Source organism: Penicillium bovifimosum (assembly GCF_028826915.1).
Source record: "Penicillium bovifimosum strain IBT 22155 chromosome Unknown utg000005l_segment0_segment0, whole genome shotgun sequence".
Classification (NCBI taxonomy): domain Eukaryota; kingdom Fungi; phylum Ascomycota; class Eurotiomycetes; order Eurotiales; family Aspergillaceae; genus Penicillium; species Penicillium bovifimosum.
The window spans coordinates 2,975,681-2,994,363 of record NW_026622714.1 but is presented as its reverse complement, the minus strand read 5'-3'; the positions used below and the strand labels follow the sequence as shown (position 1 = coordinate 2,994,363).

Sequence of the window (18,683 nt, the reverse complement as noted above, 5' to 3'; positions counted from 1 at the left end):
ATTAAGATTCTACAATACTTCAGTATAGTTGAGCTGGGGGTGGGTAGTGTTTATGCATCCCTTGGCGGGCGGAATGACGTTGTGCAGGGCGGAGGCGGCGACCAGGCTCTCCGCCCGTCAAAAAAATTATGCGCGGGGCATTAACACATCAGCCCACTTGACCTTCTCCCCACTCGTCATATCACCGTTGTCCTATTCATACAAGCGCCAACATGTCGAAAGCATTCAACCCCGAGGAGGCGGAGAACCTCGAAGATGTACGACCCTTCCATACGGCCTTGTGAAGATCCTTGATCGCTAACAGTCGCAACAGATGGAGAAGCAATTCGCTGTCAAAGGTCAGTCGCACGTCGACCACATTTCAAGTCAATTCTCAGGCAAGACCATTATACTGACATTCTATCCCTAGCGGTTGAACATCTCATGACATATTGGGCCATTTTGGAAAAGGTCAAGGGTTCGCAGCTCCGCTTGACCAAGCAAGACAACGAGATCTACGAGTCTTTTAAGGAGGCATTCCCCGATTTCGACCCCGCCGCAACTCTTTCCGAGGATGAGATGAAGAGCAAGGCCGGCAAGGAGAAGTGGCGGAATTGGATGATGCAGTGGGAGAAGGTCGAGGACTTCAATTTCGGCACAATCATTCGCACCCGCGCGGACGCCGAGTATGACCAGGACACCACCATCTTCGGCGTGCGCATGCAGTTCTACGCTATTGAGATTGCCAGGTGAGTGGCGAGTGGAATTGGTTGAGCGCATAGAATCTGACAGAATCTTCTAGAAACCGCGCTGGTCTGAACGATTGGATTTACGAGAAGGCCCAGAAGGCCAGCTCTTGATTATAGAGCATGCTTTATTGCTGTTCTTTCAATCGAGGAGCGTTCCACATCCGGTCTGATTCGCCGACGCCATACAATGTGGCGCGGATGATGAACGACCTTGAGATTGCGATATGGATCTGAGAGGCTTGGTGTATCATGGTCCGCGTTCAATCAACACACGATAGAATCTTGATCATACCCCAGATATTTGTGGTACTGATAACCATCGAACCATCTCATCGATCGCGACCTAAATGTAGATAGGCTGTCTGCCGAGAGTTGGGCAGCTGTTGAACATTGGACCCGAAATATACCCAGAATAAATGTTACTCTCAATGGTTTATTGTCTGTTTCACCGAATTGCTGGTATACACATTATTAGCTGGTTGGCTTGCGAAATCATAGTTGGAGATGGTCGCCATCGACGGGATACCACTCATTCGGTAGGTCTGATTTACTCTCATTTGGCCGGTGGGCAAACCTTCGTCTTCTGCCCAGATGAAGTGAGGGTTGTGTGTGTTGTTTCAAAGGAAAGGCCGATGCGTGATAGAATCATTCCATGTTCCTGCTTACAATGTCGGAGCAATAGATCGGGCTCTTTGTTCTCGCCCCCCTTCAATGTTACCCCGTTCGGAAGTTTTTTAGTATTGTTCTTTTTGTGAATGAATCATTTCCTGGAACATAATGACTCGACCATGGCTATCTTCTGCTGATCTCTAGGTAAAACTCTCACCTCACTGTTGTGATACTACGGCACGTCAACAGAAGTATCTTCGAGCCAACCCAAGTCTTTCACGTAACTTTCAACCATTGCGCCAAACATGTGGACCATATGGAGAATCTTCAAACGGAGTGACACCATCAAGGAAAAGCATCCAGGTTGGAGCTCGCTATTCGAATTCACGACTCGGCGACACCTGCCGACTCTCATATTCGGGTCCATCTTCGCCATCGCTGCTAGTTGCGTGACGCCAGCACTTGCAATCTTCCTCGGCAATGTTTTCGACGCGTTCAATTCTTTCGGAGCTCATCTGACAGATGCACAAGGGCTTCGCAGCCACATCCTCACGAATTGTTTCGGAATGATAGGTTTGGGCGCGGCGGGTTGGTTCCTGAATGGTGCATACTTTGCCACGTTTGTTGCATTCGGTGAGATGCAGGCCTCTAATATTCGCAGCAAGGTGTTCTTAGAGCTGCTAAAACACGACGTTGAGTGGTTTGAAGCTAAAAGTGAGGGCTCTGGCGCATTGCTGACGGGGATACAAGCGTGGGTTTGATATTGAAATTCCGGTGCGTCTTTCTCTAACAGGACTCTCTCCAGGCACATACATGAAATGCAGATGGCAACATCACAGCCACTCGGACTTGTACTGCAATACTCGTGTCGCTCACTCGCTTCGCTCGGGCTGGGCTTCTACACATCATGGAGGCTCTCTCTTGTAACACTTGCCGGCATCCCCGTGTTTTCCTCCATCATTGCATTCCTTGCTTCAAGAATGAAATACAGCATCACAGCACAACAAGAGGAGCTTACGGAGGCATCTAAGGTTGCCAACAATGCCATTACCAATATCGATACGGTCAAATGTCTCAATGGACAAGCCTTTGAGCATCGGAGCTTCGCTGAGCGCATCGAAAAGTCCGCCACCCACTATCTTCGACAAGCTCGGTTGAACTCCTTGCAAATCGCATTTATTCGGTGGATGATGTTCGCTATGTTTGTCCAGGGGTTTTGGTATGGTAGCTCTCTTGCCCGTGCCGGAACACTTACGTCGGGAGAGGTTCTCAGAACGTTTTGGGCCTGCTTAACTGCAGCTCAATCTATCGAGCAAATCCTGCCACAGATGATTGTGATGGAAAAGGGCAAGGTCGCTGGTATTGCCCTGAAATCAATCATCCAGAGCCGGAAAGCAGACAAGGCTAGGAATGAGGCGAAGGGGGCTAGTTATCCGCAGCACTGTGAAGGTGATATCGAGATCAAGAACGTGAGTCACTCTTTTCCTAGTCTTCGCTATAACCCGAGCACTAACAAAAGCCCATAAAGGTTTCATTTTCATATCCCAGTCAGCCAGACCAATGCGTTCTCAAACCGTCAAGCTTTTTCTTCCCTGCCGGGGAAACGACATTCGTGATAGGGAAGAGTGGCTCTGGCAAAAGCACTCTGAGCCAATTGCTGATGCGGTTCTACTTGCCAAACTCAGGCGAGATCCTCATCGATAACAATCCAATCGAAGATCTCGACATCAAGTGGATTCGCAACAACATTACTCTTCTAGAGCAAAGGAGTGTCCTATTCAATGAGTCTGTACTCACGAATATCGCCTTCGGTCGACAGGATCATGAGTCTGTGACCATGCAAGATGTACAAGATCCAATTGACCTGGCCCAGCTCGGAAACACCATCGACGGTCTCCCAAACGGAATCAATACTTGCGTTGGCCCAGGTGGAAGCTTCTTGAGTGGAGGTCAAAGGCAGCGCGTTGCCATCGCCAGAGCAAAGCTACGCGACAGCCCAATACTAATCTTGGATGAGCCAACTAGTGCTCTAGATCACACCAACCGGGTTGCAGTGATGAAAGCAATCCGCGAGTGGAGGAAAGGAAAGACTACGATAATCATCACCCATGACATGTCGCACATCCAGGACCAAGACTACCTCTACATCCTCGAACAAGGTTCAATCGCAAAGTCAGGCTACAGATATGCGGTTGAAGCCAGCCCTGGCAGCGAGAAGTATTTTCCTGCAAGGGTCGACGATGGACTGGGAACCAAGCCTCGGATGGATCTCCCAGTGGACAACTCGTTATCTGAGAATTTAGAGGGCTTATGGCCCCCAATGGCTCTGCTGGGCCATCATCGCGCCAGGACATCCTGGGCTCATGGCCACATTCCGCTTAGCTTTCGCTCCGCGTCTCTGGACTTGACTTCAAGAAGGAATTCCGAATATGTGGTCAGGGATGGAGAGTTCCCGGGATTGCCGTTGCGAGATTGGGGCCGACGCGTGTCCTTCACGGCAGACACACCACACCAGCAGAAAGGCCAGGACGCCGTATCTATCCATGTTCCTACGGAGGAACTCGAAATGGGTCATCTCAGTGGTGAAGTATCAAACTCCGACGGATGGCCTCAGGAAGTTACCCCTCTGGATCGGTCACATTCACAACGCCGCAGTAGGCCCCATCGACGCCGAGATAGACCGAAAAAGCAGCAAGCGCCCAAAGAGGATATGACTCCGCTCTCCCACATTATGGGTACCATATATCCAACTTTGACCCTTAAGCAGCGGATAATTCTTTTCCTAGGATTTGCAGCAGCAATAGCCCATGCAAGTGCAACTCCGATATTCTCATTCTGCTTGTCGCAACTGTTCGGAACCTTCTACGCCGGATCAAACAGTGAACATTTGACAATGACATGGTCACTTGCCGTACTGGGTGTCTCATTCGGAGACGGTCTTGCATCCTATTTCATGCATTATTTCCTAGAGCTATGCGCCGAGGCCTGGATGAACTCCTTCAGGAAGACTGCGTTCGAACGCATCCTCGACCAGCCACGAGCCTGGTTCGAAAAAGATGCCAACGCATCTCTGCGACTCACAATCTCCCTCGACCAGAACGGCGAAGACATGCGAAACTTGCTCGGCCGTTTCGCCGGGTTCGTGGTCGTCGCTGCTGCAATTACCGTTATGGCGATTATCTGGAGCTTCATAGTTTGCTGGAAACTAACACTCGTTGCTCTTTCCTGTGGACCGGTGATATACATTATCACCCGGGGCTTCGAGGGAACGAATGGATTGTGGGAAAGGCGATGTAACCATGTGAACAGTATGGCCGCGGATGTCTTTACTGAGACTTTTTCGGAAATCCGTACTGTGAGGACGTTGACATTGGAAGGTCATTTCCATCGGAAACATGCCAATGTCATTGCGCGGTGCTTGTATTTGGGGCTGAAGCGCGCCATATACACGGGCATGCTGTTTGGTATGGTGGAATCAACTGTCATATTTTCAACTGGTAAGCGTTATATTCCTCTTAGCGACTGACATTCTGACTCTTTTCAGCCTTGATCTTCTATTACGGAGCGGTACTTGCAGCATCAGGCGAGTTCAACGTGAACGATGTGATGATGGTGTTTTCAATGCTCCTATTCAGCATTGGATATGCGGCCCAAATTCTCTCCTGGAGTTCGTATGCTCCTGCAACACTCTTAAGAAACATCGGACTTACCTTTTCCACAGTTCCCCAGATCAACTCCTCTCGAGAGATAGCGACGCAACTTATTCGTCTCGCAAGGCTGCCACAAAATGCATCCCACGAGCACATAGGCAGCCTGACACTCTCCAATCTTACCCCAATCAAGCTCACGAACCTGAATTTCCGATATCCCTCACGACCAGAAACGACAGTCTTAAAGAACGTTTCAATATCAATCCCTGCCAATTCCTGCACGGCACTTGTAGGACGATCTGGATCAGGAAAATCCACCATTGCATCACTACTTCTAGCCCTCTACGAAGCCCCAGTCTCCGAAATAGGCCGACCGACAGTGACACTCGGCGGCGCAGATATCCTACGCTTGCACGTGCCAACCCTGCGCTCGCAAATATCCATCGTATCCCAGCAGCCAACTATTTTCCCAGGCACCATACACGAAAACATCACCTACGGCCTCGACCGACACTCATCTCTTGCTACATCTCACAGTGTGCGTATCGCCGCTCAAGGGGCGGGAATTGACGACTTCATCTCTTCCCTCCCTGCTGGCTACAATACGGTCGTTGGAGATGGCGGTGTTGGTCTTTCGGGTGGACAAAAACAGCGCATCGTCATTGCACGGGCGCTTTTACGCCGGCCACAAATTTTGATTCTCGACGAAGCTACTTCGAGTCTGGATCCGGCTGGCGCGGAGGTTGTGCGCCAGACGGTAAGGAAATTGGTGGCGGTGCGGAAGGAGCTTACGGTCATTATTATCACGCATGCAAAGGAAATGATTGAGATTGCGGGTCATGTCGTTCTTCTTGATCAGGGGGTTGTTGTTGAGGATGGTCCATATCGTCAACTGGTGAATTTGCCGGGTGGGAAGTTGAATGCTTTACTTAGGGATCCTGAAGTCGATTAAATCATCTGTTATTCTGTTCATATATTCCACGTGGCTTTTGGTTTCTTAAATCTTCCCTATTTAACTTGATTGTAGTGTTGTCATGAAACTGTTCCATCTGTTGCATCTATGAGACTATGATGGTGGTAAAAGTGTGCCAGGAATCGGATCAACATCTCCAATTTCTTGGCGTTGATATCCACCCCCTGCAACGCCTCACAGAAAGCGCCTCCATCAATTCCCTTCTTCTCAACCAGAGTAATCTCAAAATACCAACGATTTCCACAGAAGGGAGAAAGAGAAAAAATGCCACCGACTCTAATCTTCGCACCGGGCGCATGGTACCCACCCACCATATTCAACCCAATCATCAAACAGCTCGCCAACTACACATGCCACACCATCAACTTTCCCTCCATCGAGCAAGCCAGCACAGTCGTCGATCTCCAATCCGACATTGACGCGGTGCGATCAATCGCGCAGCAAGAAGCAGATGCCAGTAATGACATCATTATCGTCGCGCACGACTGGGCCGGACTACCAGTGAGCAGCGCCTTAGAGGGCCTAAGCAAGACCGAGCGCGAAGCAGCCGGACAGAAAGGCGGCGTGGTGAAACTCATCTTCATCGCCGCCTTCTTGCCGCGCGTTGGGGAGGGGTTGATCGACGCGTTTGGTGGGATGGCGCCACCGTGGTATGTGCGCGATGTAAGTTATTTACCGATACTTGCAAATTAGATATTGCGAGGCCTTTTTTGATGAATGTTTGTGAATGCTTACATTGATTCTAGGAAGAGAATGGAACTGTGACGACTAGCGATCCACTGCTTTTGTTCTTCGGGGATGTCCCCGATGGAGCGGAGTGGGTTAAGCTTCTCAAGCCTCATTCTTGGGCTACGCAGAATGCGCCTGCTACTGGGGCGGCGTATATGAGTATCAATTCTAGTTATCTTTTGACGGAGGGGGATTGCGCGATTCCTTTCCCTGTTCAGCGGGTGCTGGTGGAGCGGGCAAGACGGAATGGGGCGCAGATTGAAACTGAGAATATCAACACTGGACATACGCCGTGGTTGGTTGTGCCGGACCAGGTAGTGGCTTATATTAGGAAGCATGCTGGGGAATCAGAATCATCATAGGGAATAAATGTCATTCACAATGCAGGCCGTATTCGGTGCAATCTGACAAAAACACAATATCATGTTGAATCCCCTAATCATATTGCCAGGCCCATATCTCCAACGGAATCCAAAAGACGAGTGCGAATGAAAGCAGCATAACGTATATACACAAGCGGTTCATGACATACGAAGGAATAACGCAGAAGTTATCAAAACACATATGTGCTTGTCCAGGACTAGTTTCAGTGGGAAAACTTGTCCACAAGTCTCTGGAACCGACTCGGCTTCTTAACTTCGTGCTGAGTCTGCGGCTCCTCTGTTGGTTGCGGAACTAGAGGTGACTGTTCCTCAGCATCAGACTTCATGACAGATTGATTAGCTCCGCCACCAATGGTAACAGTCAAAAGCCTTGGGCTGCCATCATAGACACTACCAGACTGGTCGGCACCACCGTTCGGCGCAACATCGTCATAGGGGAAGGCATATCCCCGTGCATCAAGGCTCACAGAGTGGCAGATGCGCGAGTAGTGGTTTGTCACGGAGTTGCGGTAATAGTCAGAGACATTCTCGCCATTCGGCTGCCTGCCATTGATCAACAAGGTGGAGCGGTTGAAAGCAGCAGCCAGACGTGCCGTGATGGCATCTTTGGTGCCATTTCCCGAGGGAGCAAAGGGCCCACTGCTGTTGCTGAAGATGTCCCCGGTAGACGGCTTGGTGTAGGAAATACCTGGGACGGAGAAGTACATCGTGTCGGAAGCTGTCTTGGCAGTAACGTCACCGGCAGCCGCCTGCGTGTTGACCGTCAAGATATTGTTGCTGCTGTTCTCGTAGTAAGACCAGACTTGGTTTACATAGGGTTCGTAATAACCGTTGAACAGGGAGTTATTCAGAGTGCGGCCCGTGTTTGGAGACAATGCGCGCAGATTGACACCATTCTTCTGGATTACCAGCTGGTCCCAGCCGGCATTGTCCCTTTGATGTTGCTCTTTGAGCGCGTTGCAGACCTGTTCGAGACCGTTGGCTGGTAGACCCCGGACGGTTTGAGTGGCGCCAGATGTATTGGTCAGCGACATGGCGATTGGCATTGATACGAAGTCGACATAGCTGAGGTTGGCGTAGAGCTGGTAGTCGTTCCAGGTAAACTCGCAGAAGGCCCAGTTCAGATTGTAGTTGGCGTCTGATGTGTTAGAAACCGAGGGCTCGACGAGAGCAGGACCCGGGTTCAGAAAGAAGGTCAATTTGCTGTCCTGCGAGAACCACAACCGAGCACCGGCAAGATGCGGGATGGTAATGGTAGTGGTATTGCCAGGACTACCTAGCGGAATTGCACAGTCGTAGGCCAGATTGCTCAGAATGTTAGACGGCGAGGTTGGGTAGTAGGCTGTCCTGCCATCTGATCGCAAGAGGAACAGCGCACTGTTGTTATCCAGTGCCCGGCCGGTGATGTAGGCATAGACCTGGCTGGAACTGGTGTTGTTTCTCAAGGCGAAATTCAATGTCGCCATTTTAATTGATGTCGGTTGTTTAGTGGGTTGAAGATGAAGTCTTGAGATAACTGGTGCTGATGCCCAATAAGAAAGTCGTGTCAAGATCCACACTGCCGATGAGAGGGGGCGCTGAAAGTGTCATATTCCAGCTTGCAATAGGGCCCTTAATATATGTTCATCTCAACTCTCTATTGTTGAAGCTTTGTTAACCTCGTGGCTTCAAGTAGGGCAGGATGATAAGATCCTGTGATGAAGCGTGGCGATGACCTCAATATGGCTTCTCGCGGCGTTGTCCCCATTGGGCGGGGCCACGCGTTTAAGCCGAGGAACATGTCCATCTTGGTCGAGAACAATATCTGATATCAACCTCAATGGATGCTAAACTCGATCTGGGAAACGCTGCAGGACGAGGCAATCATGTTGCGTCTGCAGGTGATCCTATTCTCAGGGGTCAGGGTCGATCTTGCCCTCTTCGTGCGGGGCGCCAGGTTCGAGTCAATCATGATGACGAGCCCCCATGGTCTGTAAAAGGCTTGTCCAGTATCTGCCGTTGAGAATGCCGAATCGTGAATATGCATCATCACCTCGGCCGGGGATGCATGAATGATGAGCATTGGCCATTCGGTCAGCGTCAGGCTGTCTCTTCCTATACCTTCCCTGGCTCATATCAGCGTTGAATATGCGTCGAAGTCTGCGCCACTCTCGCAATTCAAGATTTTGCGATCTGGAAGTAGATGTTTCTTGTTTTCTTGTTCTCGTCTTCAGTCACACGCCATGCTAATGAGTCCTCGAGACCGAGGGTCCTGAGGCTGAAGAGCGTCGCGACGCACAACGACCCCACTTCGAGTCTGAACCATGTCGCGCATATATTTTGGACTAACTCTTAAGATAGTTTAATCTCTACAAGTGACCCTTTGATAGAGAGGGGTTGGTCTACTATCACGCGGTGGTTGGAAGGCGAGACTGAATTGCCGTTCGAGATGACCAGATGCTGACAACCTAGTCCTGGGGATCCCTGTAGCTTCTACTTAGTAGGTCAACTGATCAACACTACCAAGATTCACACATATTAGCTCACGTATGTACTTGACATGCTGAAGAGATAGTCGAGAGAGAGCGGATGTCTTTTGTCCGAGCTGGGAGTTTTGTCGTTTGTTTTGCTGAAATGCTGTCAATGATATCTCCGGGCAGGATATAGCGAAATGTAGTTAGGCCTAATGCTACTTGAGCTCTGTATCTGGGCACGGAGCAAAAGATCAAGCCCGACGGGATCATTAATGTCGTACCTAGGCTCCCTCTGTCGTGGATTTCCAAATGACCCAGAAACCAGATAATGGGGACGATATTCCACACCTACCCTGAACTCCGGTCACATGTCCCTGTCGCAATATACTAAAGCAGCAAAAGAGAGAGAGAGACAATCGCAAATGGCGTACTTTTGTCTGTGCCTGTTTCTCTCAAGGCAAACCTTTTGTGGGCCGTGGACCATATAAGTATCGTCATCCGTCGATGCGAGTTGATACTCCGATCCATATAAAGGTTCAAGACATTCCAAAGAGTTAACTACCTAGACAGCGTTATGTCTAGAACTCTCTAAAGACCCCCACCTGGCGGTCTATAAAGTTGGTGTCTGTACGACGAAGACGATTCGAGAACCGAGTCAGGGACCAACATCACTCATCCTCATGACAGTCACACTGAGAGCCTAATCTGCCGAGAACTCCGATTATAGGTCTCTACTGACATAGTGACAAGGGTCTTGACGGATGCAAATGAGCAGCCTATACTTTGCTCTCCAGGTTGGGTCGGCGCGCCCAGGATTAACTTTCAATCTTTGCTAGTTATACACTCATCTTTGAGGGCTACTGACTTGACATCAGCGGGTATCTCGCTCTATCAGCCGCGGACTAATGTTTTGTTATCATGCGAGGCCGATTTACAGCCAGAACTGACAACTCCGAACTCCGTGTCGTGTTCCGAGCTCCCAGATGACCCACATTGAGGACCAAGCACACAATTGCCTGAAATGGCATCATGCCAATTTGCTGGAAAACACAGACAAGCACCTGCACAGCACATTTCCTTTGCAGAGCACGCTAGTCCATGAGCCACCACGGTCTACATCGACGCAAGTACCACCAAGTGCTTGTCAGACGCAGCGGTTCAAGCAGGGACCATCGTTTGTTGTGCTAAGTACTATTGTTAGCATTGGCTTGACCTGGTTTCCAGATCTTGCGTACCTATTTGAGTAGCCTATTCTGCGAGGGGTGAACAGCGGGGCTACATATATGTTCCAGAGAAACGGTATTGAGGGTCTTTTCCCCACCAGTGCAGTGCGCATGGGCAATTGGAAGCCGCCCCGCCGGGTTATGTCTCGAGGCCTTGTGAGATGGCCTGTACGACCGGACCACCGTTCAAGGCAAGATCCACCTTCTGTCGGACAACCGAGACAAGTTGGTACAGACGGTCCGGTATATTCGGTGCCTATTCGTCCATTCAGGCTGCATTGGAAAGAAGGGGCAATGTGGGATGGTAGGGCGAGTCGAAAGGGAGCGATGTCTCAATCTCAAGCTTCACCGGCCGAGTTACTATTGACGGAGCGGGCCGAGGTTGGCGGAAATGTCGGAAGGGGGGATTCCATTGTGTTGAAGAGTTGAAGAACTAGCACTTGGAGATTAGACTTGCGATCGTGGGTGAATGAAGCGACACGAGCTCCCGTTTTACCATGAAGGTTCGAACGCAAGGGCGCATCTATTTTTGTGCCCATGTCAGATCTTCAAGCCCTTACTGCCAAGTGAAGGGACTCGTGCAGTTCATCTCCCACGGGCGATCGAAACTCAATAATGAGGTCAGTCTTGGTTTCAGATTTGATGGTGAAAAGGGTTGAAACTGCTATTCAATGTTTTCTTGTGCGACGAAGACAACAATTGCTGGGGAAACAAGTCTCAAGATAATATTGAATGTGCTGATTTGTAGACAATCGACGATCTGTGATCTCAGAGAAGATCAACGCAGAACTTACTCCGTAATATTCACAAAGGAGACGATTTGATTGAAGGAAGAAGCAAAGATGTGCCCCAGGCCCCCAGCCTCCACCGGGATCCACGGCCAGCGTATTAATTCTTGGCGTACAGCGTATAATAATAGCAGCCTAGAAGCCTTTTTGTGTCTCGGACGCCTGACGGCCTTTGTCTTTTCTCTCATTCCTCGAAGATCCGGGGAGTTTCATTCCATGCCTTCCAGGAATTCTCGGGGAAGTTGATGGTCCGCCATGTATATTCCACAGAAACGTTCAGATGGCCAAAGGACTAAGGACAAGATATTCATCATTGTAGGTTATCTCCGCTCCGTCAGCATTGTGTTCCCCCCTGACTCTCCCATTTAGATTGCTGTCTCCATAATCTTCGCGATCGCAGTTTGCGTGAGCACCTACTTTCTATTCCGGTATCTCCGACAACGTCAATACGCACCAAAATACCTCCCGGGAAAGTTCCTCAAGCAAAAATGGCAAAAGTGGTCCCCAGGAAGTGCCTCGTACGGCCAGGTCCCGAACCAAACGGCAAATGGACAAGACACCTCGTATCCCGGAGCCGCTGGAGCTGCGGCAGCACCGGAAATGCAAACCGCTGATGTCCGCCGTGAAACATCCATTCGGTCTATCATGACCCTGCCCTCCTATTCCCTCAGCCCCAAGCCGACCGAACAAGTCATCGCGCGCGAAGGGGAACGCGCGGGAATGGACATGGTGGTGGAATACCCGGAGACCACGGAAGAGCAGGAAGCTCGTCGGGAGGAACAAATGGATTCGCTATATCAGATCCGTCTGCAGCGCCGACAGGCACTTGCCGATCGCGAAGCCCGCCGTCGGGAACGACAAGAAGCCCGGGAGCGTGGAGATTTCGCACGTCTCGAGGAGCTCAACGCCGAAGCGCGCGACCGGGCGCGACGCCGCCGGGCAGGAACCAACGGTGCCGCCGATATCGAGATAGACACAGCCGCCGCTCTAGCTGAACATCGATCGCGGGAGCGAGGACGTCGCGTCTCCAGTGTCAGCTATGCGGAAATTGGCCATGTTCGCCACGATGGCTCGCGACTTCGAGCCGACTCGCACAATTCTGACACGCACGATTCCGATCGCCGACCGCTGCTGCAAGGTGACGCTGGCAGCTTCTCCGCACCATCCTTTGAACCATCCAGCCTCGACTCGCGCGGTCGCTCTGTCGCTTCGTCGATCGTGAGTCAATCCAGCCTCGGCGGGGAGCTTGAACCATTATCTCTCGCTCCAACCACGACACACGGATCAAGTCGACCGGTTTCGCAAGGCGATGACGGGGATTTGGGAATGCTTAATATACCTCCACCTCCAGAGTACGATCAACTGGAATGGGGCGATGCTCCTGCGTATCAAAGTCCTGTCACGGGGCAAACCGATCACAGCCGGCAACTACCAACTATCAACCGCTTACCTTCTATCCACGTCAATTTGCCGAATTCCATGCCTGTTTCCCCCGTGACCCCGACCCAATCGCAGTATAACCAGGGCTTCCCAACGCCGAGAGGGCCGGCGCATACTACAACCGAGACTTCATAAGACGGCATCACCCACTCAGAGCACCCTATAACCTATCGTTACATACGACCACGATTCACGACCTGTATTAGCATCTTCCTTCGGACCCTGGTTCTTCGTCGTCACTCGCTTTTGTCGCTTGTCTCCCAACAGTGCTTTTCTTTATTTTTATCTTTATTATCATGTTCTGGCTAGCAAGGCGTAACGAGTTCTGGTGCAGCAAACAATCTTGATTTTATCTACCCATCGTGGAGTGCTTCTTATAGCTACCTATATCTACAATATACCATCGATATACACGTACGTGAGAAATGGACACAGCCAGTACCTGTAGCAGTCACACCATCATGCCCAAGTCCACAGTGGGCATCGTGGACCTTCGGAAGACACCGGCACAGTGCGTCGGAATCAGCGGTGGGAAGCCACTCCGCTAAAACCTACGTCCAGCTCCAACGAATGCTGGTATGCGATCTGAAACGCGTACAGGCATAACAGATCCGATATGCGGAAACACCGAAATTTCCTCAATTGACGTCCTACGACGTGCTCTAGGTTACCTCTGTCTGGCAGGCGTCCGATCACAATGTGGACCCGGTACCTGGCTTCAAGTCTGGTCGAGGTGGACACCTCACATCAATCCGGTTTATGCTTCTATGTACGGCAGTTAGTGATCAGATCGGGTGTCGGCATCTGTATAGTGGGACTTGAAAGTCCACAGATTATGACGCTAGTCCCTGATTTCACCTTCTGTCAAGCATACCTATCATCATATGCCTTGTCATTTTCTTTTTGTTCTACAACGCAGCATAGATCCTGTGTCGTATGCGGTAGCCCTGAGGTCGGCACAACAACCACACTTCCTTATCTGGCTAGTTGGTCCCATGGAGATCGACATGACATGCTGCATCTTGGTGGGCATTCTGGCGATCGATCTAACGGCTTTGCTAGTTATTCTATATCGGGTTAATGGAAGGATTAATTTAGTAACGTGATGTCAACCTGGGACTACTGGAAAATATCATCTCCCTATCCACAATGTAATAGAACCAGTTCTGTGAAGAGGCTGTGGCTTTCAAATTGTTCGATCGGTCAGTGTGAGACTGGTAGGTTCCTGGAGATAATTTGTCCCTGCGCAGCCACACTACATCGCTGTGCGAGCTCCCGGTGTCAGACCAGTTCATGTTGTACAGACCACGATGCAGTGTACCATCTATTGTGTTCTACTACAATCGGTCAATAAAGGTGCATTCTAAAGTAGAACATCAAATGGTGGTCTTATTTTAGATGGATCTACGGAGTAGTGCTTGACGCGCGTTCCAGCGACATGGACTATCATCTCCGCAATGAGAGCTATGGGGTAACTATGATGTATGTTATATCCTACTGGGAGGTGTACATAAGGGTGCTATGTAAACAGCCAACTGACAGATATGACGTGGTCCCTCGCAGGTTTGTTGGAATGATTAATTTGGGTGCCCGTGGTTGAAATACTGTAACATCAATTGGCCGTTGGACTATTGTTGGCCGTCAGCGCAAATTAGGGCCCACTCCCTTGTACAATGATGATTGAGTGCGGGTACGGAGTGCGGGCTCTTCGAGCGATCCGATCCAATCTCTTTGTTTGAATTTTTCCAAATTCCATTTCCCATCAAAGATGTCGGCGCAATGTTTTCTGCGATGCGTACATACAAAAGTTCTCTCTGCCTTGTTTGATGCTCGTTCAACTATATTAACTATGCCGTGTGTGATACAATGATGCAGGTCTCATAGGTGACAGCCTTATCATGGCCCCACCACTAAGCCCTGGGATAAGGACTTTGTTTGGAGATCAGCAGTCATTTCCAGTAAGCACATAGTCTGGTCCTACAGCATGTTGTTATGTGTGGTCTGCTGTTTGCTTTGTTTGGAGTTGAATAAGACCCAGTGCTCATTTTCTTAGTACTAAAAGACACCCACTATTAAGATCTTGAAATGCATTTGGCAAGAGATTGCATCTAATACCTTGACCTACATACTCCCGACCACCTGGTAAGATCGGTTGTATACAATGAAAGTTGCGTGCTCCCGTGGTCTACTGCGGAAGAGGCTGCATTTTTATCTGTTCCATCCAAAAGTTGAACCTCTGAGCCAATCGGGGGTCATAATGAGAAGGTGATCCATGGAAGACTAGATGTTGCCACAATCGAGTTGCCTGGACCATCTGTACCTGGGTTGGTCTTGGAGAAGGATGACCCACATTATACTCATCCTCGACCAGTGACATTGTCCATATCTTCATACCCGGCTTCTGAGAGGAGACCCTGCATGGCTTCTTTATCCATCTCAACTCCACATCACAAAGAAAGGCATCTCCATCTGAAAATGACGTTGAATCTGCCGCGCATTTCACTCCGGCTGGTTCGGACCTACGACTGTCTACTTTCCGAGACCAAGGCATTGGTCCTCCAGTGGGTCTCATGGACGGTCAATGGCATGAAAGACTGGCAGCATACAGTTGTTCTATTTTTGTTGACCTTGTGCTTTCGGGGTCTTTTGCCGGTCATTCATGCTGTAGTATATCCTTGATTCGGAATGCTGGAGCTTGAATCCACCGCTTGTTATAAAGAAATCCTTCCCCTGGCCTCAGTTACTTCCGCTAAAACCGCACCTGGCACGATATTCCACTGGGGTATATCAAGAACATCATTGAATCGTTGAGGATATTTTAGCAAGCGGTATCATTCGTTACAATCACCACATATCAACGACGATGAAGAGCTTCATTGCCCTAGCGGCATTGGCTGCTGGCACCAATGCCCTTGTCAGTCGTACTGACAGCTGCTGCTTCCATCTCACATCCTCCGGCGGTGCCTCCGGCAAGCTTGGCCAGCTGGACGATGGCCAGAACCGCATCGGTGATAACAAGTTGTCGCCTGCCCAGTACTGCATCAATCCCAAGGGCGAGATCACCGACGCCAACGGCCGTGGATGCATTTTGACCCGTGAGTATCCCTCAATTCCAAGTTATTTGTCTATGGAAGGAAGAGTCTGACTGTATAACAGCGCCTACCACTCAATTCCAGTGTGATGAGGGCTCGCCTTCTACCCCGGGCTTCTCTATCAGCTCCAAGGGCGAGCTCGAGCACAACGGCAACAAAGACTTTGTCGCCTGCGCTACAGGCCAGAATGGAGGTCTGAATGTCTATACCCACCCTAACAAGAAGGATGTCACCGGCTGCGTGAAAGTGAAATTGAGCGCGGACGCTTGCTCACACTCGGGCTCTATTTCCGGCAACGGCGCGTCATCTTCTGCTGCGGCACCTTCTTCCTCCAGTGTATCATCCCCTAGCGCAGCTGCGGGAACTGGAGGTGTTCCTGCTCCCTCTGGAGCCACTGGCTCTACTTTGCCCGGCTCGCCTCAAACTGTCGTGAGCACCGTCACTGTTACCGACTGCAGCTGCACTGCTTCTGGCGCTCCCGGTGTTCCTGGCGCTGTTGGATCATCGGCCCCTGGGGCACAAACCTCTGTTCCTAGCGGCGAGGGAGCCACCGGTGGGGCGAAGCCCCTGGGCAGTATGCCTGCTCCATCTGGCGGCGTTGGAATCAAACCCTCCACTGCTGCCCCCGCTCCCTCTGGCGGCGGCGGCGGCGGCTTGATGCCCTCCCAGTCTAGCAGTGTGTCTGCTCCCGCTGCTGGGGGTGGTCTTACCACTCCCACTGGCGGCTCGGCTTCCGCACCCTCCACCGGTAGCGGTGTTGGTACACAACCTGCCGGTACAGCTAGTACTTCTGGTCCGCTAGTCGGCGGTGGTGGTGCCGTCTCTACCAGATCGGCCTCGGCTTCTTCTGTCCCGGTTTCGTCTGCCTCGGTTTCATCTGTCCCGGTTTCGTCTACTCCTGTCCGGTCTTCCACCGGAGCCAACGGTGCTAGTTCGCAACCCATCAGATCCTCAAGTGGATCGGTCCCTGCCAGCTCTGCCTCTCCTACTCCCTCCGCCACCGAGTCTGCCAGCGCCGCCTGTCCAACTACTCTGGAGTCGGGCGAGTATGAGATCCCCCACCTGATCATCCCAGTCGACTCGTCTTCCCCCGACGCTGCTCCCGGCACTTCGATGAATGGCACTGTGACCTCGACCATCTCATCAGTGTTCAATTTCGATATCCCCGCCTCCGACTCCGGAAAGACCTGCAGTCTCGTGTTCCTGTTCCCTGAACTCAAGGACCTTGAGACTTCATCGTACAGCTTGAGCGGTGATGGCAAGATTGACTTCGCCAAGCTCACCGCCGTTGCCCAGCAATCGACAAGTTTCAAGAACGTTCCCTCTGTCTCCCAGGACCTTGGCACTATCTCTGTCTCCCCGGGGAACTCTTATGTTGTCTCTACGTTCGACTGTCCGGCTGGTGAGGCTGTCTCCTACGAGATGAAGAATGCTGGCAGCACCGACCTCAATTTCTTCCAGGACTGGAACCCCTCTCCGTAAGTCTTTTGCCTTCTCTGCTCCCTGTATATCTGCTAACAACTCTTTTCAGCCTCGGACTGTTCATTACCACCTGTTAAATCAACGCATTTCATGCGCTGTCACATTAAATGACTCTGGACTTTGAATGACCCTGAACATGTGGTTTGGCTATACTTCATGCCATGTAAAGTTCCTTACAATGTCAATAATCGTACCAAGCGCCCCAACACACCGTGTTTTGGTACCCACTCAATACATTTTTCGTCGATAGATTTAATTGTATTCAAAGCACTGTTTTCATTCCTGCTCAGCCGTACTTAAGCCACATATTCTGCACAGTCAATACTCAATATGCCTCCAGCACCCAAGCGGCACTCCAGGGCGAGCGCGGGTGATATGGATGAGAAGTTTTGAGACTAGGGTGAGAGGAGTCCTCGAAGACTGGAGACTCAACCATGAAGGAATCCCGACATGCACGCAGACAGAGACAATTTTCCCAATGCCAGCTGGTGACCCGCCGTCCCGCCTCAGCCCCTTAACATTCGAAGTCGCGATCTGTACCCTGTCCAGCCTCCGCGCGACCCGAACGAGAACTTCCCTCTAGAGGTCAGCCGCTTACGCCATCACGCTGTCTCGCGAAGCGCTGCACGGTCTGAGGCGGGTGGAATTGCAGCTTGAGGAGTTATGGTGACTTGGGAGTGGCGTCTCTCGTTCATCGACATCGCAGTTCGCCTGGGTCACGACACGTTCTTCCGCCAAAGATGCCAGTATCATACACGCCTTTAGGTCGAAGCGTGTCACCGAGTCCTGTCTCTCCGGCCAATACAGCGAGTATCCCGTCAGAATGAAAGCATTGAGTCAAATAAAGGATGATGGTGTACACTAAGTTGTACCCCTGCCATTCTCCCTTGGTACTCTTTCATCCGCTCACAGGCCCGTGTTCGAGATCCTCCTCGACGTCCCAGATGTAGTCCTCCCAGTCTGGGGGCGCTTCCGTAATCACGAGCTGATGGAAGCTCGTCACGTCGTGGAATAAAAGTCCGAACAGCCTCCTCAAACTGGGGCTGTATCTTGAACTTGTTCGCAGACATCACAGTTTGCGATGAAGGGATTGGGGGAGTTACGGAAGGGCAGACATGGTGAAAAATACAGAA

At 50.9% G+C, this 18,683-nt stretch overlaps 6 protein-coding genes across 6 annotated transcripts; 5 read left to right on the top strand and 1 right to left on the bottom strand.

Moving 5' to 3' along the window:
- Window positions 1-212: 212 nt before the first annotated feature.
- N7515_006337 (polysaccharide biosynthesis domain-containing protein) lies at window positions 213-839 on the top strand (the record flags this gene model as incomplete). The annotated part of the gene is made up of 4 exons (XM_056667081.1): window positions 213-257; window positions 314-338; window positions 410-728; window positions 782-839. The coding sequence occupies 4 exons, from the start codon at window positions 213-215 to the stop codon at window positions 837-839; spliced, it is 447 nt and encodes a 148-aa protein (XP_056520677.1).
- An 803-nt stretch (window positions 840-1,642) lies between these two features.
- Window positions 1,643-5,939, top strand: N7515_006336 (ABC transporter ATP-binding protein; the record flags this gene model as incomplete). Its single annotated transcript, XM_056667080.1, has 4 exons — window positions 1,643-2,088; window positions 2,143-2,806; window positions 2,866-4,834; window positions 4,882-5,939. 4 exons carry the CDS (start codon window positions 1,643-1,645, stop codon window positions 5,937-5,939), a joined length of 4,137 nt encoding a protein of 1,378 aa, XP_056520676.1.
- A 285-nt stretch (window positions 5,940-6,224) lies between these two features.
- On the top strand, window positions 6,225-7,051 carry N7515_006335 (alpha/beta hydrolase; the record flags this gene model as incomplete). Its single annotated transcript, XM_056667079.1, has 2 exons — window positions 6,225-6,623; window positions 6,707-7,051. The coding sequence occupies 2 exons, from the start codon at window positions 6,225-6,227 to the stop codon at window positions 7,049-7,051; spliced, it is 744 nt and encodes a 247-aa protein (XP_056520675.1).
- Window positions 7,052-7,275: 224 nt separating this feature from the next.
- N7515_006334 (glycoside hydrolase family 64 protein) lies at window positions 7,276-8,538 on the bottom strand (the record flags this gene model as incomplete). Its single annotated transcript, XM_056667078.1, has 1 exon — window positions 7,276-8,538. The coding sequence occupies one exon, from the start codon at window positions 8,536-8,538 to the stop codon at window positions 7,276-7,278; it is 1,263 nt and encodes a 420-aa protein (XP_056520674.1).
- A 3,253-nt stretch (window positions 8,539-11,791) lies between these two features.
- On the top strand, window positions 11,792-13,111 carry N7515_006333 (uncharacterized protein; the record flags this gene model as incomplete). Its single annotated transcript, XM_056667077.1, has 2 exons — window positions 11,792-11,851; window positions 11,906-13,111. 2 exons carry the CDS (start codon window positions 11,792-11,794, stop codon window positions 13,109-13,111), a joined length of 1,266 nt encoding a protein of 421 aa, XP_056520673.1.
- Window positions 13,112-15,839: 2,728 nt separating this feature from the next.
- N7515_006332 (putative GPI anchored cell wall protein) lies at window positions 15,840-17,627 on the top strand (the record flags this gene model as incomplete). The annotated part of the gene is made up of 3 exons (XM_056667076.1): window positions 15,840-16,071; window positions 16,133-17,546; window positions 17,600-17,627. 3 exons carry the CDS (start codon window positions 15,840-15,842, stop codon window positions 17,625-17,627), a joined length of 1,674 nt encoding a protein of 557 aa, XP_056520672.1.
- Between the last annotated feature and the right edge of the window lie 1,056 nt (window positions 17,628-18,683).